The following is a 26,196-nucleotide window of genomic DNA, read 5'->3' as shown; positions in this document are numbered from 1 at the left end:
TTTTAGTTAATAATAGTTACTAGATTGTTAATAAACTTTTTCAGTAGTTCTCTGGGAAGTATTAAAAAAATAGTAGTTATTGATTACTTAATAGTGAACTACCACTTTCGTCTGTGCGCTATTACTTACTAGTTCGTTAATCAGAGTTTCTTGTTAGTTAATAATAGTTACTAGATTGATAATATTGTGTTACTCATTAGTTCTTGTGTAGTTATTCATTAACGAAGGAACCGTATTCTAAAGTGTTACCAAAGTTTGCACACTCTCAGAAAAAAAGGTACAAAAGCTGTCACTGGGGCGGTATCTTTTCAAATGGTACACTTTTGTACCTAAAGGGTGCATATTGGTACCTTCATGGTACATATTTGTACAATTATGGTACCAGTATGCACCCTTTAGGTACAAAAGTGTACCTTTTTGAAAAGGTACCGCCCCAGTGACAGCTTTTGTACCTTTTTTTCTGACAGTACATTTTCAGGCCTCCAAGATGCCATTGATGTGTAAATGAACAGCCAAAATGCATAAGAAGTTTTTTTTTTTTTTTTTCAGTTGAAAACGATGTCAGGAGGACACCCTCTGACTGACATGGAAATTACGGTTTTCTTTTAAATGACATTTTGGATAGATCCCCTAAAACTTCAAAAACATAAATTCCTCCCTCTCCTTTTCTGGATGATCACATTTTTAAACGTTTTATTTGTGGTGGGCTGCAGAGGGAAGGAAAAAAAAAAAAAGTAGCTGTCACATTAAAAGAACTCCAAGCAGAAGCATCTGCCAATTGATTGGCTGAACGAAATGTGCAGACGGTAAACAGTGATCCCACTATTGCAAGCACACTCAACTGAAAACATCCACCTTTCAGCAAATCACTTAGTGAAAACGTCTTATAACTATATTAATATTCATGACTCAAATTGTGCTAGGCTGAGGAGAGAAGACGTGAACAACAGAAGATAAATAATCTTCGACCAATATATATATATAGTTGTTGCAACAATGTTTTAGCCCCGATATTTAAACTTACATGACCTGTATGTATTGTAGAGTGACTGATGTATCTGGAACGTTTGCTTATTAAACTTTCAAATAAGTGTAAGTGTAAGTGTATCCATGGAAACTAGGTATTTAAACAACCATACTTGCAAAGAGAGGCTGCTAAGATTCATAATGCACCCCACAGACTTTATGTATAGTTCGTACACCCCTGCAAAGCAGAAGATACCGATTTGCTCATGGATTTATTATTTACTTAAGTGTTTCAAACTAGACTCTTATCTTCCAGAAAAATGCCATCAATGCCTTAAAGCCTGCAAACAGTATCCAGTTCATCTTCTGAACAGCTCTTTGAAGCAACCTTGGTATCTTGTCAATGATTTTGATTTTCATCATCATACTGATGCAACCTGAACTCTGTAAGACGTATTAAACCACCACTGCTTTCAACATGAAACTTTTGGAGTCAATACACTGATGTCAAGGGCATCACAATTTGTGTGATTATGAAACTAATGTCACAATATCCTAATTATTTTGCAGGCTAAAATGTGTCCATGCTAATGTTCATTTCTGAAGAGAGCTATATTGATTATGCAATTAATCAGCTGCTCTTGAATCTGAAAACACAGAAGGGCTGATACTGAAGAGCTAATACTTGCAAGCACGTATACTTTTCGATCTGAACTCAGCAAAATTAATTATTTTGTTCACAGTGGTTAACGTTTTAATCGGCTGTTCTGCTCTGCTGAAGTGTTTTGTTTTTTTCACTAGGGTTTTGATTTTTGTTTGACTGACTAAAACATAAGCCTCATCAACATACACTATCATCAGATATACTTCCAGTGGTCAATGCTAAACTCTGTTCCATGCTCAAAGAATCACAATGGGTACTGTTTTAATTGGCCAACCAAAAAAAAAGAAGACATGACACTTCGATAGAGCAGGAGAACAGAATACACCAGAAAACCATAACCTTAAAACCAACGTAATTAACCCCAAAAGAATCAAATTCAGGGGCAGCTGGATAAAGGCACAGAAAATGCATAATCAACATATAATACAGCTTTCTTCCCAAAATCTGGAGCATGTCAGCAGTGGAGGTGCATAATATTGCCTGGAGACATTTTTTTTAAAGTCAAAGTGAAAGGGTATTATCTAGCTCCAAGACTGCTCCATCATGCACACAACAGGCTAATGTTTGTGTTTATAAAAGGTATTGTTAAATTTACACAAAGGTTCAAAAGTTTGGGTCAGTCATTTCTTTGTGTCTTTGAAAGAAGTCTCTAGAATGCAGCTCATCAAGGCTACATTTAATTGATCAAAAATACAGTAAAAACAACATTTTCAATCTTAATTTATTTTAAAGTGGCCCTATTATGCTTTTCTTCGGATATTACCTTTCATGTAGTGTTTAATATAGCTGTAAGTGAATGTAAAACATCTGCAAAGTTTAAAAGATCGTAGTGTGTGATCAAATTAATTATTGTCTCCAAAACAAATAAATGCTTCTGAACTGCCTGAAACAAATCGGCAGTAACTCTAGTCTTACTTCCTGCTCAAACCTACGGTCTTCATTGGCTGCCTGCAAACGATGTCTATTTTGACCCGTCAAACACTGTAGTTGTAGCCGAGGCCTGGAAGAGTTTGGTTGGAAGACGCTGTTTTCTGCTTTGCGAAAGCAAATCCACATTGCATGCCCTTCCAAATGAATCTACGCCATTGTTACGGTTCATTTCACTGTGTATCAAGTGCTGAGGAAGCCTCCGGAGCTGAAATTAATTTATGGTAATGGGTGTTTCGTTTCTGACACCCACTGTAACCAGGCTGGGCTATCTGACCTATCCGAGCAGAGTAGACCAATCACAACAGACTGAGCCACCTGACCAATCAGAGCAGAGTAAACCAATCACAACAAACTAGGTCATCTGACTAATTAGAGCAGAGTAGACCAATCACAACTGACTGAGCCATCTAACCAATCAGAGCAGAGTAGACCAATCACAACTGACTGAGCCATCTAACCAATCAGAGCAGAGTAGACCAATCACAACTGACTGAGCCATCTAACCAATCAGAGCAGAGTAGACCAATCACAACTGACTGAGCCATCTAACCAATCAGAGCAGAGTAGACCTATCACAACTGATTGAGCCATCTAACCAATCAGAGCAGAGTAGACCAATCACAACTGACTGAGCCGTCTAACCAATCAGAGCAGAGTAGACCAATCACAACTGACTGAGCCATCTAACCAATCAGAGCAGAGTAGACCTATCACAACTGACTGAGCCATCTAACCAATCAGAGCAGAGTAGACCAATCACAACTGACTGAGCCGTCTAACCAATCAGAGCAGAGTAGACCAATCACAACTGACTGAGCCATCTAACCAATCAGAGCAGAGTAGACCAATCACAACTGACTGAGCCATCTAACCAATCAGAGCAGAGTAGACCTATCACAACTGACTGAGCCATCTAACCAATCAGAGCAGAGTAGACCAATCACAACTGACTGAGCCGTCTAACCAATCAGAGCAGAGTAGACCAATCACAATTGACTGAGCCACCTGACCAATCAGAGCAGAGTAGACCAATCACAACAAACTAGGTCATCTGACCAATTAGAGCAGAGTAGACCAATCACAACTGACTGAGCCATCCAACCAATCAGAGCAGAGTAGACCAATCACAACTGACTGAGCCATCTAACCAATCAGAGCAGAGTAGACCAATCACAACAAAATAGGTCATCTGACCAATTAGAGCAGAGTAGACCAATCACAACTGATTGATTGCTCTAGAGAAGGAGAAGGAGGGGTTTAGAGAGATGTTGTGTTTATAGAAGGAATCAGGGTTTCAGACACTGTGAGAAAAGTTTTCAACAGTAGTGTATTGGTATATACGGGAGTGAGCAAGAACATGAGGAATGGAAAACCAGTCCCAGTCCCAGTAAAGTACATCAGATTGTTATAGTCTGGTACATCCTTAACAACCGAGCACTCAGAGCAAGCACTCATCTGCAAGATGCAAATGAATGCAAATTACCTGCACTTAATGCAGTTCGCATTTAAGGGCTTTAGTTAATCAAATGCTAAAACAATGCTGACAGCACGCACTATCAGTGGGTGCACATAAATGTCACAATCAACATGTGAAATTCATTCTCAGTGCGCTCTTCCCTTTATACAGATCATTAGACTGCTTACGTGATACTGCGTCTTGTCGATGCCGATGAGGAAGAGGAGCTCAGCGATGAAGAGGTTGATGCAGAGGTTCTTGTGGATGGTGTTGCGGTCAGTCTGCAGGCCTCGCAGGAAGCAGAAGGTGGAAATGCAGATGGCGAGACACACCAGCGAAATGACGATACCCACCCAAGTGATCACAAAGAGGATCAACTCGTGCATCCTCCCTGGATACTGAGAGAGGGAAATGGTATAAACAGATAGGCTGCCTGAGGGAGAGTGACTTATGAAAATCCAGTAAATGTCAAGCTGAAACTGTAGTGTGTGTATTTGTGTGATTTGCTTGTGGGTGTATGTGTCTTACAGACTGCATGGAAGCGAAAAAGTTGTTTATGTGCATGAGAGCTTTATTCAGATTTGTTTATCAGCCAGTGATAAATGTGAGGGAATGTGTGTGCGCTTACGTCAGGTTCGTGGTGTACCATCAGCACAGCGAAGTTGGTTAGATGACTACAAGAGCAGGTTGTGTGTGTGCTGTTGCTGTCCATCAGCCTGCAGCCCTGAGATGACCACTGGCCCGTCATCGAACGCTCAGAGTAGTTCCAGAACGAACAGTTTGGGGTTAAATGATTCTCCAGCTGCAAAGATGTGGGGACATGAGAAAAAAAGGGAGAATACTCAATGTCAGTGGCTTTCACAAATAATGTTTTTTTTGGCATGATATTGGCTTAAGGAATAGGTCCTTCATGGTTTTGTCCATGTAAGACCTTTCTGAATAAACTAACGTATGGCCGACATGGCAGTGTTGTAGTACTCGAGACTCGGACTCGTCTCGGACTCGGTCTCGAGACCATATTTTAATGGTCTTGGTCTTGTCATGGACTCGTGTCCATTTGGACTCGGAATTGACTCGTACTCGAACATTTTGTTTTTTAGGACTCGGACTTATTCCCGAGTCCCCTCGAGTTCAATTAAAAATATTTTTCATGATTATTAATGTATGTTAATAAAATATTTCTTTAAATTGATTGACACGCCCAGTGATTGGTGATTTTCTAGTGCGCAACTGCGCATGACAAATTGTAATAAAATTACTTTTAACAACACCTACTATGTGGCCTTTTTACCCTAAACTGATAATATTTTTTAAACTCTAAGTAAATTCAGTAAAAAAAAAAAATTCTCTAAGTAAATAAAATTAAATTAGGTAATCAACCCTCACTGGTCTCGGTCTCGACTCGGACTCGACCGTCTCTGGTCTTGGACTCGACTCGGACTTGACTCTCTATGGACTCGGTCTTGACTCGGACTCGACTCTCTCTGGTCTCGGTGTCGACTCAGACTCGAGTGAGGTGGTCTCGACTACAACACTGCGACATGGAATGCATGGGCAGTCCTTTTTAGGGCCTATACTGGGCTAATTCAACATGGAACCTATGGACAAACCGATTTAGGGCCCTTAATGGGGTTAATTCAGATCGGGCTGACATGGAAACCATGAACAAATCCATTTAAGGCCCTTACTGGGGCTAATTCAGATAGGACCAACATGGAACGCAGGGACAATCCTACTTAGGGCCCATACTGGGCTACTTTGTCATGAAACCCATTGAAAAACCACCCATTTGAGGCCCTCACTGAGGCTAATCCAAAAGAGTCATTATGACACCCATGGACTAACCCATTTAGGGCTCATACTGGGGATTAATTCAGATAGGGCTGAGATGAAACCCATATAGGGCCCTTCCCGCAGCTAATTAGGTAATGCTGACATGAAACCCATGGACAAATCCCTTTGGGGCCCATACTGGGGGTTAATTCAGATAGGGCCAACATGAAACCATGAATAAACCCATTTAGAGGATGGACAAATCCCTTTGGGGCCAATACTGTGGGTTAATTCAGACAGGGCCAACATGTACAAAGCAATTTAGGTCCCTTACTGGGCACAATTCAGATAGGGCCGACATGAAACCATGAACAAACCCATTTAGAGGACATACCTCAAGCCCATATCGTGGCTACATCGGGAGCCATGCAATGTTGGCTGGGATAAGAGTCGTGTGCAAAGCCATCATGGTCTGGAACCATATTTCTAGCTCTTAAAAACGTATTTTCACTGTATTGTCTGAAATAGCAGTTTATTATAAATAATACATCTCTCGAGTAGTGAAACATGTTACAGAATTGACCAAAGGAATTATGTATTCATCTGTTCAACATGTTCCGAAGAATTCATGCTTAAGAGGCACAAACAATTTACAGCTGCGTTCATTTTCTTACAAATGTGTGTTGTTCTTTCACAGCAAATGTTCATTATAGACACATGTACCAGACACAGTGTTGAATGAATTGAAGCTACATGATGGTGGTTACAGCTTACAAGTGTTATACCAAATGCCTCTACATTTTAATGCAAATCACACGTGTTAAAGCGGTCATACAATGGTACATTCACTTTTTCAAGTTGATTGTACTGAAATGTGTGTTGACAGTGCCTGTACACAACCATCATATATATCATATGGTTTTTTTCCCAGTCACAAATGGAGGCTCAGTATATAAACGAGGCTCAGTATAAAGCTGGTTTTCTATGTATGACCTTCTCAATATAATTCATAATCCCACGTTTATAATGAACAACGTACATACAAATTGACATTACGTTACCCAACCATTCAGAAAAGTCCTGTTCGAGCCTTAATTGTCGAACATCTTTGCGGCTGTCATATTGTTCCGGGTCCAACTCTGAACAATATGACTCCAAATCGATACGGTATTGATACGGTTGCAAAGATGTGTCCTCAGCGGGTCCTCAGCTGTTTTTGACCAGGTAAAATGAGTGTTTTCTTACAATTTTTAATTAAAGTATATGACAAACCTATTAAGTTCCGTATCAATTACAAAATACTGCTACTAACCTATAAAGCCCTAAATGGTTTAGCACCTATGTACTTAACGGACCTTCTTTCGCCCTACAATCCACTGCGTTCCTTAAGATCACTAAATTCAAGGCTTCTGCCCATTCCTAGGATATCAAAGTCCACTAAAGGAGGGAGGGCGTTCTCGCATTTAGCTCCAAAACTCTGGAATAGCCTTCCCGATACGGTCCGAGGCTCTGACTCGCTGACACAGTTTAAAACTAGATTAAAGACGCATCTCTTTAGTCAAGCATTCACATAATGCTTACTTTTTAGTCCTCTGTTATGCCATACCGGAACCGTTTGCCACTGAAACGCATTTCTGCGACAGTGGGGCTCGACAGCCTTAGTCAAACGGGTCGGCGCGTATGGTTGGGTTACGGAGAGTTTGTGAGATAGTGGTTTTCTAACACCGACTCCCGTATAATGGAAATCATTATGAACATCAGCTATGCTAATTATTTCCCATCTGCCTTTCTGCTGTTATCTCGGGACACTTGTCCCGAGAAAAATGGTGTTCGTCAGGTCCAGTTTTGTCTCCAGCCTCTCACGGGGATTCGGATGCCCCAACGCCTGCAATGAGAGGACCAACGCCTGTGAGGAGACGACTCAACGCATGCGATATGTTATGGCGCCGTTTTATGCATAAACAATATTTATATTTATTATTTATATATAAACAAAATGTAAGCCAGAGTAGAACTGGCCCCTGACTGAGCCTGGGTTCTCCCAAGGTTTTTTCTCCATCCAATCTGATGGAGTTTTGGTTCCTTGCCACTGTCGCCTTGCTTTTGGCTTGCTTTGGGCTTGCTCAGTTGGGGTTATTTAGTGTTTAGCAATATTATTGATCTGTGTTGTACTACTTTCATGTTATCACTGTGAAGCTGCTTTGATACAATCTGTATTGTGAAAAGCGCTATATAAATAAATGTGACTTGACTTGACTTGACAAACTTTTCATTTAGACCCTCGAGAATCAAATAAACTTGTATGAAAATGTCATTATATGACCCCTTTAAATGAAGGAGCTATTTTGTTGTGTTGTTATTTACTTAAACTAACAGTTTCTTTACAATTTGAGATAAGTAGTTCACATATGTTTTTTTTTTGTTGTTGTTTTTTTTTTTAAGTAATCCTCTTGTGCTCACCTAGGCTGTAAATATTTGATAAGAAATACTGTATAAAAACTGATGCCAAATTCTGAATGGTAGTGTACATGATGAACTATGTTATGGTTTGAGGGCAGGTGATAATCAAATAATAGTTGTGTGGAATGCAAATTTTTAACAATGATTTACACAGAAACTCGTTCTGCTGATGTTTAATGTAAGAGTGTGTGAGAGAAGCCAATGCAAGATGGCTTGCTAGCTTATTGCTTGTGTGTGTGTCTATGAGAGTTTAACGTACCTGTAAATGTCTAAGTGTGAACACCACAGGCTCGGTCAGAAACACTCGACTGGACTCCTTGTTGATCGACGCGGCGATGACGTGGGAATTCACCGCCAGGCCCCGCCCACCAAGCCCCGACTCCATTTCCATCTTCACGGTGGCGTTTTCAGTGGACAGGAACGGGCCCAGGTTCTTATACAGCACGAAAACCACTTTTACCTGGCCTGCATGAAGAAACACAGCACAAGAAAGAGAGTGGCAGGAGGATATGAATAACAACTAAGAGGAAAAAGGGAGCGCTGGAGCGAGATGAGTGAAGGTTAAAATGATTTTGACTGGGAGGGGGTGAGTGAGTGATCAGGGGATAAAGGAATTTTAATATGGAGGGCAACGTAACATTCATCTCTTCAGCGCTCACTCACTCCGTTTCTTCCGTATGAATATTTCATGTGCGTTTGTTTCAATCATACTAATCTCGCTTCCCCCGCCCGACCTGCCTCCGCAGAGAAGCAGCGAACGAAGGCGTACCTTCAAAAAGGGGCAAAACGCAGGAGTGGCGGAAAAAGCGAAAAGTAGGAGAGATGATGGCAGGATAAGATGGTGAAGAGATGGAGGGGACCGAGATGGAGAGAGCTGAGATTGCTCCGTCAGCCTGAAAATGATAGTAATCTAGTCGCCTCTCGGGCTGTTCGATTAAGAGTGCCGTTAAGAAACCATCAGGGAAGAAATAGTCTCAGCGCTTCCGTTAATCTGATTAGGTTTATTATTATCAACTAATAACGGCGTAAACCAAAATGGAAATTTGGCTGAGCTTCAGTGAAACTGCACGGGGAAGAAGGAGAGAGAGATGCAGCTGCGACTGACCGTTCCGGCTGTACTGTTTGAAGGTGGAAGCCGAGAGCTGGATGCTGCTGTCACTGGGACCGTTCTGAGGGAACGACAAATCCTGAGAATCCGTCTCGGTGTTCAACACACGCACCTCTAAATCTAAAGACACACAAAAACACACACTTTGAGCGTTTCACCTGTAAAGAAACAGCAAAAAAAAATCTTTAAAGGTTACAATAGAGATCCTCATTTGGAAAAGCTAAATCAGGGATACTATGCAGGTTTTTTAAGCTTAACTGAACAGCTTCGGAGTTATTGAAATGGTTATGACTTCTTTCGTGTAAAAACAAAATGTGTCGCTGCTTAACCCTTGTGCATCAATTAAAAAAAGTTACACAGGTAAAAAGAGGACAAAAAACTGTCATAAAAATGTGACGCTTTGGAGCACAGACTTAAGTTTGGTATCATTTTAAAGAAGACCCTTTGCAGATTATTGCTGAAGTAAAAAAATAATAATAAGTAAATCCATAAAAAAAAGTTATATAGGTATAAGTTTATGAAACTTATTTATAAAAAATATTTTATATAAAATATATATTTTATAAATCAGGTTGAACTCAAAACTGCAATGAAATCAAAGCCATAAATCTAAATAGGTTGTGTTCCAAATTTGAGGTTGATATCTCAAAAAATGAGCTTTCAGTAACAGTTTGTTTGGGCGTAGTAACATATTTTCCCCATTGGGTGCCAGCAAAACCCCACTGGTGCTCACAGTGATTGGCTTTGAATTTGCAGTTTTTCTCTCTCAGTATTACACACACACACATATTTTTTTTATAACACACATACTAACCACACTCTGACATCCATACCAACACACCCACACAAATATTGTTGCATAATTTATCCAGTTGGCTCTATGGTATGCCGAAGCAGAAAACAGGAATAAAGCGATATTTGTTTTATAGGCCAAACTTAAAAAAAAAAAAATGGCACCATCTGATAAAAATTAGTAAAAAATAAAAATTTGAAGCCTTGCCATCAGAATGAAAGCCTCTTAACAAAGATTGCATAATTTTATAGTTAACTGAACCGGGGATTAAAAATGGCAGTTTTAATGGGTTTCAATGGGGACATTTTTGTCCAAAAGGTGCTGAGAGGGAGTATTTTTTGTACCTAATGCAAAAAATATTTTTTTAAGAAAATGACGGTGAAATAGTAAAATTCCAATAAAAATACACACCTGTGCCAAGTTTTTTGCAGTTAGCTTTAACACAGGCAAAGTGATCAAAAAAAAAAAACTGAAAAGGACAAAAATGTCCATAAGGATGCACAAGGGTTAATATACAACCAGTAATAAACAACCGGTTTTGATGAGGAAAATAAACTATAGCCTACTACTAGTGCAGATTAGAACCCAGAACCTCTCACACGATTGGCAAAAGTTCTGCCAGTGGACCATTAAAGTTTATGGGAATAATTGTCGGATCTATGTTTTTAATCACATGAAAATTCTCACCACTAACAACATATATTAGATCTCATTAAACGACAAATTAAACACAATGTACTATTGTATACTATGTAACACGTCACGCCATGTCATGCTCTATTTTTTTTTTCAAGAAATTAATGTGTTTTGGTAATAATATTTCGATAGTATGAAATAAGTAAATACAAGTAAGTTTGCAACTAGACCTATAACCAGTCCTTCTCAACACACTCCGAGCGGGATTCAAACCGGGTCTCCCACGTGGATGGTGGACATGCTAACAAACACCCTTAGTCAACTACATTCTTTAGAGTATTAATAGACTGTCTGCTTAATATCTGCTAAACATTTAATTTTGATGGTCCTCTAAGAGATAAGAAGATAGTCCAACTGATCGGATAGCTATATAATTTGTTAAAATGGTTCCATTTACACTTGGCTGCATAAATGTGTTAATTGCTGCACTATATGCAAGTCAACGGAAGTAACAGATATGAGCTGCATTTTTTTTTATTTTATTTTTTTTTATCATCAGCTAATTTTAAGACCAAAGACCGCAATAGAAGAGAGTGAGAGCATCAGCACTGGTAAGATCATTTTAATGAAGATGATTGTGTTTTGAGCGTCTGTGAGTTTGCGCATTGGCTTGCTGAAGGCACACTTTGGCACACATTTATTTTTTTTAAATAATTTTGTGAGGAATAAAATGCACATATGTGGTTTCAACAACCATACGCATTTACACTTATCCAGTTTTGTCTGGAATGCGTCTCAAACCACCTCCTGAAGTGGTTTAAGAGATTACTCGGATGCGTTTCAGAGTGAATTTACACCTGGTGTTGTCTCAATCGGATAGATATCTGATCAGAGTAAATACATGAAGTGTATACAGGTCCAAAGAATCCTGAAAGAATGAAACGGATCTCGGTTTCCACAAACAATATTGAGCAGCTGTTTTCAACATTGATAATAATCAGAAATGTTTCTTGAGCAACATATCATCATATTAGAATGTTTTGTGAAGGGTCATGTGACACTGAAGACTGGAATAACGATGCTGAAAATTCAGCTTTGATCAATTATATCTTAAAATATATAACATAGCATATATATATATATATATATATATATATAACTTATAATAATATTTCACAATATGACTGTTTTAAAGTATTTCTGTTTTAAAGTATCTAATAAATGTGGCCTTGGTGAGCATTAGAGAATTCTTTCAAAAACATAAAAAAAAAAATCATATTGACCCCAAACTTTTTAACAGTGGTGTATATTTATTCAAAATAAAATACTAAATACATACTAAATGCAAAATCAAAACTAAAAAACAGTGAAAAAGTTCATTAATAGCCGTATTTAACAAAAAAAAATGTATGCAGGGATACAGTAATGACTGCTGAATTATCATTTTAAACATACCAATTAAATAATCTATTTTAATGAATCATTCCCTATAATGACTCAATGCAACCTGAGGGTGAGACAACATTCTAGGACAGTGTGTGCTTGACTGAACAGCTGCAAACAAAGATGTAACATTAAGTCGCGCTACACTGCTACGAAGTCACTCGGGAACGAATCGCTTGTTACCGGAAAAACCACAATCTTGAAAAACAAATTTGTCATGTTTTTGAAAGAGCCATCAATACTTTCATTAGTTAAACCGCAAAAGAAAAAAAAACTCACCGACATTGGAGGCATGGTCTGAGAAGTGATTATTGTACATGTTATTGGCCAACAGGAAGGCGCCTTTCTCCATGACGTCCAGTAGCATGGTGGCGGTGTGCGCCTGCTCCGTATTGTTCATGTCCTGCCATGACTCTAAAGCCTCGGCACGCAGGAGATTATCCACGGTCTGCACGACCGCCTGCGCACACATACACAAACAAACATACAGTTACACTTCATTATGATTACATTTGACATGAAAGATCACAAAAATATGACTCTCTGGGAATCTTATGTAACGGCTGAAATTTATTTCTTCTAAGGAGCAACATCTTATAGGCCATTATAAATGACATGAGCGCTAAAAGAAAGCCTTGGGCAAGACATACAGTATTATCATTGCTAGAAGTCTCTCTCTCTCTCTCACACACACACACACACACACACACACAGTGCAGATAAAATTAATTTGAGGTAGGCATATGCAATAAAAAATATGGATGGCACTTTCTATGAAGCCTGTATATGTTATGCATTATGAATGCAGTCATAATGCCACATGGTAATGCATTATATCTTTTCATTAAAAGTAACTGCCATTACAATATATTATAAAAATTCCTGGTACCATGTTAAAAGACCCCATGAAATCAAAACAAGCATTGACACATTTACTTTTAGAAGATACACTGCCATTCAAAAGTTGGAGATTGATTTTTTTTAATGTTTTTGAAATTATCTTATGCTCACCAAAGCATCATTTAAAAAAAAAATATTTATATATATATATATATATATATATATATATATATAGTTACTTTGTTGTTGAGTATGTTAGTACAGTGGCCCTTCAGGACCACAGCTGAACAGCCCAGATGTGTAATGAAAGCTCATATACATAAGGACTTCTTTATGAATGCACATTAATATCTTTGAAAAGCATTTTATATAGACCATTTTGCAAGATGTAAACAACACTGGTCCAGAAACTCTTCAGTTTGTAACTGTTTTCTTTATTTCACATGTAAAGAAAACATCTTAAAGATGTTTGTTTAACTTTTTGATTCAGTTTTAAATGTTCTGTTGGTTGTATTTTATCCCAGCTTTTATGTAGTGTTAAAAAACTGAAACAGGAAGTGCTTCTGGACCAGTATTGTTTACATCTTGCAAAATGGTCTATACAGGCTTCCTAGAAAGTGTTGTAATAAAATGCTCACAGTCAAGCTCAGTATAGGAGGTTGAGCGTCAGTATATGTGTGCAGTGTTACGGAGGATAAGACGAGATACGAGAGGTGAAGTGTCTCAAACAGATAATAACACTGCACAATACCTGAACATAAGCCCGGCAGGTCCTCTCTCGCTTCTGCCACTGAAAGACACAACAAAACACCTTCAGTCACACACACAAATTCTGATTCAGATTTTGAGTCAATTTTCAAACAAAACAAACAATTTCAATTTAAAAATAGTCTATGTAATATTGTAATCTATGACTATAAATTTGTAGTTTTGTAATTTGTAAAAAAGTGTTGAACATTCCAGAAATTATCCAGCTCTTTTGTTTCATAAATATATAGTTATATATATATATATAGTTTATAGCCAACAACAGCAAAAGAATCAAAGCCCACATAGATCTCGACCAAGCAAACAGATGTAGCAAACAATTTGATACAAACGACAAAGTATTTCCATGTGAAATTACGTTTAATTGTCTATGGAAAGCACATACTCTCTTTGTCCCGTAGCCGCCTCCCATACTCACATACAGTATAGATACAAACAGACACATTACGCGCACAGAAAGTTGTTGTCAGCGCTATATCCTGAGACTTTATCAGTAAAATAAAAGTTTCGCGAAAAGTTACACCACATTTATCTGTATCGAGTTAGTAGCAGTTAACTCACTCTAGAAGCAGTTAAACGTACAGCTTTGCTATTAGTAGAGACGCTGCTGCAGAACGCCGTTGAGTCGAGAGACGCACAGACTCAGGTAATTTACACACGCTTTATCTTTCTCTCTCTGTAATAATCATTGACTCAAGCTTTCATAACTAGTGCTAAAATTACATTTTGGATTTAGTAACGGAGGCTTGGTATGACATGCATAAGCAATTAGTCCTACACACAATTAGGCCTACAATAACTAGGGCTGATACAACTAATCGTTAAGATCAATTATTATTGATAATGATAACAATAATAATTGACAACGAATTTGATTCTCGATTAGTCGCGTCTGCACGGTCCCAGTCATGTCGCTTAAATGGATAGTTCACCAAAAATTGGCCCATGATTTACTCACCCTCAAGTCATCCTAGTAAAAAAAAACCCGTCCTGTCTCTTCCTAGCTTTATAATGGGAGTGTTTTTGAATTGTTTTCTTGCACAAACTCAACGCTCCGCTTAAGAAGGCCTTTATTAACCCCCTGGAGCCGTGTGGAGCACTTTTATGATGGATAGATGCACTTTGATGGACTCAGCAATTCACTTCCATTATAAAGCTTGGAAGTGCCAGATTATAATTATTATTTTTTTAAATAACTCCGATTGAATTAATTGACTTGAGGGTGAGTAAATCATGGCCTAATTTCCAGGTTTGGGTGAACTATCCCTTTAACAGTAGTTAATGGATGAAACAATGGATGAAACAAATATGGAAAACAGAGTGAGCTGCTCCGGGAAAGGTATATGATCCAAGTTGTTCGAAACTAGAGAATGCTTTATGTTTATAAGCGCTCCAAACGAAAGCATAAGAGTTTACCATGTCTTGCTCTGTTGCTCTTGCGTGTGCTGTTTAAAGCCTCTGACGCGTGTTTTACACAGCACACAGCTTACATTTTATGGTTATGTCCTTATCTGTAAATGTCAGAAAGTCCTGCGAGTATTTCCATTCAGCATATTGTGACAACAAGTATTCTTAAACTTCTCTGAACAAGCGATGGTGGGCGCATGCAAACAGAGAGTGCAATAATACACATTTTTCTAGAAATTAAGTGTAGGTTTAATAATATATATGTAAGACAAGTAATCATATTTATGACAGCAGTAACAGTAAAGGCACTATTGTTGGTATAGAGTAAAATAACTATTTTCAGATGAGTGAATAAATGTGTGTTTCTCATACCTCGTAGAAGTTTTGAATTCTGCTTTAACATAGTAAGCAATTAGTTGTTTTGGGGTTTAGAATGTAATGTATTACAAGTTGTTTGGAGGACAGAATTGGGCAGGATGTTGAACAACACCGATTTAAGATTGTTCATCTAACGAAACGATTAATCGGAAAAATAATCGACAGATTAATCGATAATCATAATAATCTTTAGTTGCAGCCCCATATTTTTTTTTCTCCAATTTATTATTGTTGTATTTTTTAAATTGAAAATGAGCTACTAAAGCAATAAAATGGGGGAAAGAAGTGCCTCTATTCATGCCAAGCCTGAGTTGGGAGGGTACACCGATGTGGCAGCAAACAGAACATGAAGGGTGTGTTTAAAGGGCAAATGTGTGTGTGAGAGAGCGTGCGTGTGTACATTTGTCACCTTATTATAGTTCCTGGCTGCCGATTCCTTATTCCCGGGTCTGAGTGCTTGCAGCTGTGCGTCTAATATATCCAATAGCTGCTCGATGAGTCTGACAGAGGAACTGACATCACCAGCATGAATGCGGCCCTGCGTGTGGTTCACCAGCTCAGCAGCGATGTTTGCAGCATTCTCTCCGCTTTTTATCTACACAGTGAACACACACACACACACAGTCTGGTCTCTAAAGCTCAAACCCCTGCTGTGCGCAGTGGGGGTGTGAGCTGGGGGTTTCTGGGTTTATTCTGCTGAACGCACAGACAAAAGACAGCAAATCTTTAATGACTCTCTAAATCAAGCTATTACAAAAAAACAAAAAGGGAAAAAATTAAAGCGTGAAACGGGATAAAATTACTCACTTGTTTTGAAAGCAGAAACATATATTTCGACAATTGCCCTGAAGCAAATGTGTCACTTAACATTTAGCAAAAGTAAAAGAACATATAACATTGCGTTTTTTTAGGTACTTGAAAGTAGCTACGTTGAAGTACACTACTGTATTACCATTAAAAAAAACACATGCTGTTAGCATAGTGCTGTGTACAGAAAAAAAAATCATTAATGTGTCATTAATTGTGTATCTTTAAAGAATGCAATTTATTTACTAAAGCATTTTACAGTATTAAACATATTCTGTAAACAAGGAGTTTATAATGACAACACCACTATAAAAACTGTATAATGTGTTTGCTAATAAGTGCAGGACAATAATGTTTTAGGCTTATCTAGATAGCATTACATTTTTAATAAGATTTTTACTTAATATCTTAATTATATTTTACATTTTAGTTTCATTTCAGGCACTTTTGTGCAGATGCTATTAGTTTTTAAAATATGAATACTTGTATCATTTAATTTTGAGTTTTTATTTATTTCCAGTTAGTTCCAGTTCATTTTAGCGCAATAACTTCAATTAATTTCATTTAGCTACAATGGCAACATTACAAATTTTAGTTTTAGTTATGTTGTGAATCTGTCGCAGTGTTATTGAGTCTGTTATTGATGGAGGTAGTGCAAACTATATTAGACCCGAGAACAAACCTGCAGTAAAGGGCAAACCATCAGTCAAACAGCTGGACTAGTTTCATTTGCACTCTTAAAGTAACAGAAGTCCATTTAATTTGATGGATTGAAGAACGAGTGTCTGTCTAATAAACAATATTGTATCTTTTCAGTGCAGCAATTTTTGACTAATATATAAAAAGTAGACAACAGGGAAAAAATGCCCCCCAAAAAAGGTTATATGATGCCTTTAAAATAAAATTGCAAGTTTTGTAATATGTGAAAAGCAGAACAAACAGTCCTTGATGTGTAAGTGCAGTGTGACTTTCACCTGAAATGCTTTTAAACTCTCTTTTAGAACTAGATAGAATGGAGAGCTTTTGTTCCAAATCATGTCAAAAGAATGACCCTGTGTGTGGTAATGTGAGCTGAGGCCGGAATGATAATAGCTGAGGTAGCGGACAGAGCAGAACAGAGAATGAGGGAGTCGGAGCAAGCTTTATCTTTTTAGTGGTCTCACCTTCTGGGCCACCTGGTTGACCCACGGCGAGGTGCAGTTACTTAGATCAGGGCCGCGAGGGTTCCACAGCACAGGAGAGGATAGACACTGGAAGGAGGCAATGCCTGAAAATACAAAACCAGATGTTAGGAGGGAGAGATTTGACGTCTTTTCATTTAGTCTTATTTTCGAAAAATAAGACTATATATGAAGAGTTCAGATGCAAAAGCCCCTAAGTGCCATTTGAAATTTTCTTCTAGAATGATAATTTTTATCAAGCTTGTATATTTAAGTTCAGTAATTTCACTTAAATAGCAATGAAGATTACCTATGAATTGTCATTTAAGTGAAATTACCGAACTTATATATACAAGCTTGATAAAAATGATTATTCTAGAAGAAAATTTCAAATGGCACTTAGAGGCTTTTGCATCTGAACTCTTCATATATATATATATATATATATATATATATATATATATATATATATATATATATACACACACATATATATATATATATATATATATATATATATACAGTATATATATATATAGGGCCCTATTTTAACGATCTAAGCACATGGTCTAAAGCGCGCGTCGCAAACGCACTTAGGGTGTGTCCGAATCCACTTTTGATATTTTAACAATGGGACAAATGGTCGGTGCACCCGGCTTATAGTCTAAAAGGGTTGTCACTATTGCTGCGTTCAAGTCCTCCTGGGGAGTTCGTACGTACGAGGTGGGAAGTCGTGTTTACGACGTGAGGTGCCTTCAAGTCAGTTTTGTCGGAGCAAAATGGCGGTGTACCTACTTTTAATTAATTACAGAAAAATACAGCAAGGTTTGTTAACTCTGCGCGTCAGGTGTGTTTTTCTTTTTATGTTTTTTATTAGCTTATGAAGCCAATGTAAACTCTATCATTAGGTATAATATGTACAGTATATTACAATGATATCATATTTTGTGCAGAGAGCTTGCTTTATAAATGAAAAAGCCTTACAATGTCAAAAATGTAAACATTGAAATTCAATTAAAATTTACCATCAACAGACGTTGAATGAACGTTACTCACTGACACGCCCCCAACTCGTACAGATCGGAGCTTAAAGAAAATCCCGAGCTCCCCACTGGTATTTACGACATTGTGGTGGCGTTCAAGTGCGTTCAACTCGTAATTACGATCTATACGAGATGACTTGAACGCAGCATATTCTCTTAATGAGTAATGGGTGTGTTTTGGGCGTAACGTGCAATAAACCAATCAGAGACGCATCTTCCATTCCATTTAAAAGCCAGTTGCGCTCGCGCCATGGCGGATTCGCTATTTACACGGTGGAATTTGCAAGCGGAAAGACTGAACGCGTCTCCAGAGAGGAAACGGATCTGCTCGTGTGCGAGTTTAAAGTGTGCAAGCGGACCATCTACGGGACAAGCCAGATTCCACCATATCTTTATGTACGCAATATTAATCTTTTACATTGTAATACTTTTATTTTTAATATTGGGCATGTTTGTTTATTGCGGAGTGTACACGCGTTGTGGACCCGTCTATAGGAACATTTTACTTTTAAGAAAAATACTGCGCCATTGACTTTAGACCAAGTTTTTGTTGGTCAATGGCGCAGTCTATTTCAGTTGCCTCAAAATAGCACCAACAATGTCCCTGAACACACCTCGTTTTCAGACCAGCACGCCCATGGACGCAAACGCATTTGCTATTTATACAACTTGGCGCAGGACGTGAAAAAGATAACTTTGTCGGGCGGAAACAAGCAAACACTTGCGTCGCGCCTATTACCGCATTGTGCCCATATATAATATAAAAAAAGTTATCGTGAAAAGTGAGAAAGAGCGAGACTGCTACTCGGAGCCTTCACTGTGAAACCTTGCAGGAAAAAAAAATGTTTTCCTGTGGAAATGAGCTTGCTGACACATGAACGCCATCTCAAACTCTTGCACACACTTGTGTAATATCACACACCAGGCACAGTCATCCCATCAGCACCTCTGAATGCCGAGAAAACACCTTGAGGGAGACACTTTCTGCCACTCCTCATTTTCAGTTAAGTTGGACTGTTTATTTAGCCGAGTTCACAGAGAGGACAACATGCTAGGATCAAACAAACGGCAGGCCTTTCCGGCAACCACAACACAAAAAAGCTCAAAAGAAGAGAGAGAGGAAGAGGAAAAGCTATGGAGGAGTGAAGAAGCACTAGAGCAGCTACAGCAAGATCAGAGACACCGGGAGTTTTCCTTCCCTCGCTTTCTCTCTCTCACTCTCAGCTGCTGTCTGCTTTTCTCTCCTCTCCACTCCTTCACCCACTATAGATTGGCTTTGAAGGATCTGCCAGGATTCACAAATTAAAGCCGCTGCTAATTTAACTTGTCTGTCATTTCAGTGATGGAACAAAAAGGTGACAGAAGAAAGACAGCATTCTGTCGGTGGCTAGGAGAGAGAGATGCTAACAGAGGGAGGAGATGCACGACAAGAAAGAGGCATTTGATGCTGCAGCGGTTGTATGGAGAAAGGGGGGGGGGGGTAGTTGTTGTCATCTGTACTCTGTCTAGCGGCTCATTTTTTAAAATCGGCAGTTTCGCAAGGATAACCCTTGCTGAGTTTGAAGATCACTCTTTCATTTGCAAGGGACTTGCCTTTTATCTATGACTCCCAAGAGGACCTGCCAGCTGGAGAGAATATTGAGATGAGGAGGAAAAGGAAGCAGACTCTCCAGACAAAGAAATGGGCATATACGCATAGACGTATACAATAAACCGGTAGACCAAACAAAATAAACGCTTCTCTGAAAAGCTGTCTCCACAAACATTGCGTGACCTTTATGTTATAAACCTCATGCGCCCTTCCTTCCTGTAAAGCTGTGATTCTTTCTGACATTACATCATGTTGTAATCAAGTGCAACACATCAAACAGCACTGAGACATTCTGCTGTAATGTTTTTACCGTGGTAGATATCCATGCAACTATCAGAGGGTGGAGCCATTTTTTTATAGAGTTTCCAGCAAAAATAACTATATTGTAATATATAATGATGTAAAATAACTCATACCTTGAGGATTTTGGTCGAAACCCATCTCTTGTGTCAAGCAATAAATCTTATTTCTTCTATGGCCATTTGAGTCTGTGTTATTACCAGTTGTGACCTTGTCACTTGAAATGAAGTAACGAGGTCACAACAACCGGCAAGAACAAGGACTAAGATTGCCATAGAAGAGATAAGTGATGTCGCATTGGATTTCCCCACCTACAGCAACAAGTATTTGGTCAAAAAACCTGCTCCACAAAGAGCAGCTGTTTATCTTGTTCGTATGGGCTGTGATTTTGGGTTACACTTTATTTTGATGGTCAACTTTAGACATTATACTAACTGTTAGTAATTTGCCAACTACAAGTCAAGTAACTCTCATTAGAGTATTAGTAGATTGTAGTAATTGTTTAGATAGGGGTGGGTTTCAGGTAAGTAGAATAAATTGATATGTAGTTGTAAAGTTAATGTCTGTTGAGGAGCATCAAAATAAAGTGTTATCATATATATAGCAGACAGTCTACTAATACTAGAGTTAACAGATCTTGTTCTTGCTTCTCGGCATGTTTGTCACAAGAAACAAGTGCTGGCATTAGGCGTTTCTCAATACCAAGTAGCCTACGCAAAGTCCGACTCCAGAGGACACGAGTCCAGTAATTCTGCTAATGGAAAGGCGCGTTCTTGAACGATCTACGTTCCGGTTATCTCTGTATGTATATTTTAGGCAACAATAAAACTAAATATGTTATAAAACAGCACTCTGCTTCTTTACGATTTCATTTCAATGCATTTTAAACATTATAAGCACACAAATGTGGTTCAGGCAACACATAGCCTATTGATTATATTCACTGCATGTATGTGACGTTATATTTATAACAAAACTAAATATAAAACACAACCCTGCCTCTTTTCTTTTAAATTTAAAAATATTAAACATATTCCAGGCAATATGTAATGTATTGCATATCGCATTGGTATAAATGTTGCAATAAACAACATTACAGATCTTGTAATAAAATAAAAAAATGACAAAACCAATAATAGCAATTATAAAAGTATAAGTAAAAGGTACAAAAAGATATACAGTAAAGCTTTAATAACATAAAAAAACAATTCAGTCAGTCAAATATAAAAATTCAGCACTCAAAGATTTAGCCTTCTGCCAAACTATTGGCCAGGGAAGGAATTATAGATTCACGAGACCAAAGATCGCCTGTTAGGTTTATACAAGACGAATTATATCTCGTGTTTAACCACTACAGAGACGTCCGAGTCAGCGGCAAACATCAGAGCGACTCGCCGAGGAAAGGCTGTTCCAGGCGGGGGACACGAGCGCGAGCATCCGGTGATCGCTTGGAATGGACATCTATAAATAAACCAAATATTTGAGCTTTAAAAACTACTTTCTCGCCCGAAAAACTCTTAAAACTACATTTCGTGACACAATAACAGTAGTAATATGTATTTCAACTGTATGCTTCTAATGCCCTTGTAGCACGAGCAAGTGACGATACTCTGTCCGCCAATCACCGTTCTGCAGTAAGTCTAGCTCCTCCTTTTAGTACCCTTTCACTGTGCTAGGTACCCCAACGGAAGGGTACCCCAAAAGTAGTACGGTACAGTTCGGCTTTTTGGTACCATTCACAACTTTTGACAGTGGAAACGCAAATAATTGCGTACCAAACCGAACTGTACCGTACCGTACCACTCAGTGGAAACGAGCCATTACTCACCCAGTGATCCTTTAGGGCACGGTCTGTCTACGGTCTCCCCCCTCTGGGTGGCGGGCCACTGCACCCCTCGGGATGCTCTGGCTTCGCACACTTGGAGCTCAGTGCCCTGGGGTGGGACGCGCAAGGGTCTGCGCGTCACTGGTACGGTGGCGGTGATAGGTCGCAGATCTGGCGCCTTGTTAATGGCCCCTATCGGGTGAGCGGTGGGGGGAAGAGGTCGTATGGTTGAGGGGATGGAGCTGGAAGTGACGGGTCTTGCTGCGGTGGTGGTGCTGCTGCTCATCTGGGTGGTGACGAGAGGACCTGAGAGCAAGAGAGAAACAGACGGGAATGCAAAAATAATTGAAACTTAGGCAACAAGAGAGTAAGAGGTCGAGAAGAAGAAGTTTCCGAACACCTACGGAGTCAGCGAGAATGTCGGCAGATGTTTGATGAAGATGAAAAAAGAAGACGAAATAGAAGAAAAGATACCCTAAACGTTTGATGTGTCTTGTAAAAGGATTACGAGAATATAAATAAAGCAGCAGGAGAGGTTCCTAGTCTTTAATGCATAACTATATGTTCACTTAGTCCCCCTGAGAACTGGATAGCGTGAAATACAGGAGGAGAAGAAGAGATGGAGTGAGAGAGACACAGACAGAGAATGTTCATGGCAAGAAGATGTGAATGAATAATTGATTACAAATCTTTTTTTTCTGATCTGACAAAATGCTAATGACCACAGCTAATTAAACCATAAAGACAATGTATTGAAGACACAGAGGGGAACACTAACAGAACGTTGACACTTAACAGATCAAACTGTCTGTTAGCTTCTGCCTCCCGCTGAGCTCGCTATTTCACCGTCACTTACCAGCAGTGGGATCCAGTGGCCCGAACTCTAGAGGGTAGCGCACAACATTGTAGTTGTTCCAGACGTAAAGTTGATTGTCTCTTGGGTTGTAGTCCACAGAGGACACATACTGGTAGGGGTTGGGGAAGGGAATGTGGACGGACTCTTCCCGGCCTCGATTGGTGTTGAATGCGTACAGCACCAGATCACCACCCGCTTCACTGTCATCATCCTGATAAACAGAGCGCACGGCATACAAAACACCACACGCCATGAAGGCATTGGATGCCAGTCGCTTATCGAAGCTGGTTTCCCAGGTTCCTTCGAAGCGTAGGGTGTAAGGGTTAACCTGAAAAACAGTGAAAAGGAAAGGATTCAGATTGTGTTCGTGGGATGCAACAAAACAATTTGATTACTCCACAGTTCTGGAAATTGGAAGATAGCTACAATGTAACCGAAATTCTAATCTCAGCTGAAATCCAATATCTTAAATTGGACTGTTCAGTGACACTGACCTGACTGACCACCAATCGTCCATTGTTGGCCTCTGTAGCGTAGATGACCCATAGACCATTTTCATCCACTGCAAGGTCAATATCAGACTTGCCCCCCCAGCGGTATGGTGAGGTGTCATGGTAGTTGGCATTATTGACTATGGCTTCTCCACTCTTGATACGTGTGCGCAAGTCGTATTTCACAATATTGCGTGTACGTTCCTTGTTGTAAAAAACAGCACCATCATACACGACAAAGCCTGTTCCATCCACGCGATTTGGCAGCCTGTGGGAGAAGAGTGCGTTATTTGAGATGACTGGCCATCCATGAAAAACGTAAGGTTAAAAAAAACAAACATTACTTTGTTGGCTGTACCAGCCCGTTCTGACAATGCGTATACATCCGACACACATGACACCCTATAGCGTCAATATGAGACGCAGATATATGTGGGCCAGAAGACGCCTACTAGTGGTCTAACCCTAACCGAAGTGTGTTATATTGACGCTAAAGGGTGCCATGTGCGTTGGATGGATACGCATCGGCAAAAGCGTCACTATATGACGCCCTGGGATGAGAATGCGTTGGCTGTACGGTTATTGGTTGTAGACCCAAGCTGTTGTCCTCACTCACTTGTAGGTGGTTGTGGCTCGATTCTGCTTGAAGTCTTCCCATGAAGCATACTCGTACAGCATGTCAGTGCGGTACGGAGTCCAGGGCATGACGTAAAGACGGTCACCAGATTGCAGGGGATCCTTACACCATGCCCCCGACTGATGCTCCGCCTCCTGCAGCAAACTTGCTGCCTGCACCCTTAATAGAGTCCCAGGACATACAAAGACTGGAGATGTGGAAGAGAGAGAGAGAGAGAGAGAGAGAGAGAGAGAGAGAGAGAGAGAGAGAGCAGAAGTGAGAGAGAAAGGGAGAGAAAGAGACGGAGAGATGAAATAACAAGGAGGAGACAGCAAGAATTCACAGATTGATGGTGTGATGGGATTAAAAAGAGGAGAAATTTGATGGCAAGACAAATGGAGAAATGGAGGATAAAGGAAGAAGGGGAGTTGGCCATGAGGGACGATAATATGAAAGAGAATGAGGCAGCAAGAAAGAGGAAGAGAGAAATGGGAGAGAGGAAATGAGATAAATGACCATTCATTTAATGAAAGAGTGTTAATGTTCATTAGTCAAGTATCTGCACACTGGACTAAAGGCTGGTGTGGGGAGATGACACAATCCTGGCTGCTTGTGCTCATATATTGCTGAGAATCATTTTTTAAACCCTGACCCACTTCATCTTCCCTGCTGGAAAATCACCAGCTTCTTCTGGTAACTGATTTTACATTGTTTTAAAATTGACCAATCATTTGTGGTCATTAACCGGTCTAAATTGAAATAGACTGTTTGTTAGCTGGACTTCTGACTGGTGTACCTGGTTTCAAGCTGCTAGACCTTCTTTGTCAAGCTGGTCAGAGCTGGTAAACCACATTGGAATTGCAGCCAGTATGTTGGCCTGTTCTACCAGGAGAGAAACCAGGTTCTGATGCTAACTGATTTCAAATTGTTCAAGCTGGACCAAGTTGATAATTTATGGTCATTATTTGGTCTAGATTGTTTAGCGCAGTGGTTTCCAACCATAGTCCTGGATTATCCAGATCAGTACACGTTTCGGATATCACCTTTATCTAAAACCATTTCAGGTCTTGGAGTCACTACCAAAAACTAAGTTGAAAAAGGTGTTTTGGACTAGAGAGGAAATGACTAGAGTTGGAAAACATTGATTCAGCAGATGGACCTGGTTTAAACCATCTTGAACAAGGAAGTTAGACCTAGTAGATCACTTAATCCAGCAACAAATCAGCCTGTCCATCTTCAACCGGAATGTGTCTGAATTTCCAGCAGGGTTTTCTTACATCAATCGCCCAATTGGTACCCGCAGTCTCACTTTAAATATATATGTGAACACATGGGCTGTTGGGTAATATTGCACTGGGAAGTCCACACCAGTGCAGGGAGGCTCTGCAAAAGTAAGCACTGAGGGTACCTAGCAGTCTTAAAGGGACCACACATTGTGACCCTTTTGAAACCTAAAATGACCAATGGAATACTCTATTATCCATAGAAAACTAATGTAAGCCACATTAAGTGTGCCTTTGAGACTGGGCCTCTATATAAAGTTGGTATTTGCTCTGACACCAAGGACTGCTGTAATGTCAAAATGTTTTGTGTGTGTGTATTTAATGTTGAATAAGGATGAATGTTTGGATGCCAGTCATGTACAAAAACAACTGCAGTGCTCAACTTTAATGTGCTAGGAGTACTTGATAAAGACACACACACACACACACACACACACACACACACCAATCTGTATATGTATCTCTGTACTCTGAGCAAGGTCGTTCACCTGGGATTGGTGTGAATTAGCTGGCTGACGCAGTTTCTCACTCTCAGACTTAGAGGGCATTGGACCTGAGAGAATATAGCTACTGCTTGGGGGTGTGGGGAAAGGGATCTGGGG

General features: G+C 39.5%; 1 protein-coding gene across 2 annotated transcripts in view; it reads right to left on the bottom strand.

Annotated features, from left to right (window-relative positions):
- Positions 1-26,196, bottom strand: part of adgrl1a (adhesion G protein-coupled receptor L1a) — a 232,828-nt gene that overhangs the window by 56,710 nt on the left and 149,922 nt on the right. For both annotated transcript variants that reach the window (XM_089128282.1, XM_089128281.1), the window contains exons 5-16: positions 24,312-24,519; positions 23,699-23,963; positions 23,205-23,532; positions 22,352-22,654; positions 17,593-17,696; positions 16,032-16,217; positions 13,821-13,859; positions 12,509-12,689; positions 9,355-9,477; positions 8,509-8,714; positions 4,645-4,818; positions 4,205-4,414 (exon numbers count right to left, since the gene is read on the bottom strand). In XM_089128282.1, coding sequence (XP_088984408.1) covers positions 4,205-4,414; positions 4,645-4,818; positions 8,509-8,714; positions 9,355-9,477; positions 12,509-12,689; positions 13,821-13,859; positions 16,032-16,217; positions 17,593-17,696; positions 22,352-22,654; positions 23,205-23,532; positions 23,699-23,963; positions 24,312-24,519 — 2,327 coding nt within the window. The remainder of the gene's footprint in view (positions 1-4,204; positions 4,415-4,644; positions 4,819-8,508; positions 8,715-9,354; positions 9,478-12,508; positions 12,690-13,820; positions 13,860-16,031; positions 16,218-17,592; positions 17,697-22,351; positions 22,655-23,204; positions 23,533-23,698; positions 23,964-24,311; positions 24,520-26,196) is intronic.

The sequence above is a fragment of the Pimephales promelas genome, chromosome 3 (genome assembly GCF_988280905.1).
Source record: "Pimephales promelas chromosome 3, fPimPro1.hap1.1, whole genome shotgun sequence".
Taxonomy (NCBI): domain Eukaryota; kingdom Metazoa; phylum Chordata; class Actinopteri; order Cypriniformes; family Leuciscidae; genus Pimephales; species Pimephales promelas.
This window is presented reverse-complemented; position numbering and strand designations above follow the sequence as displayed.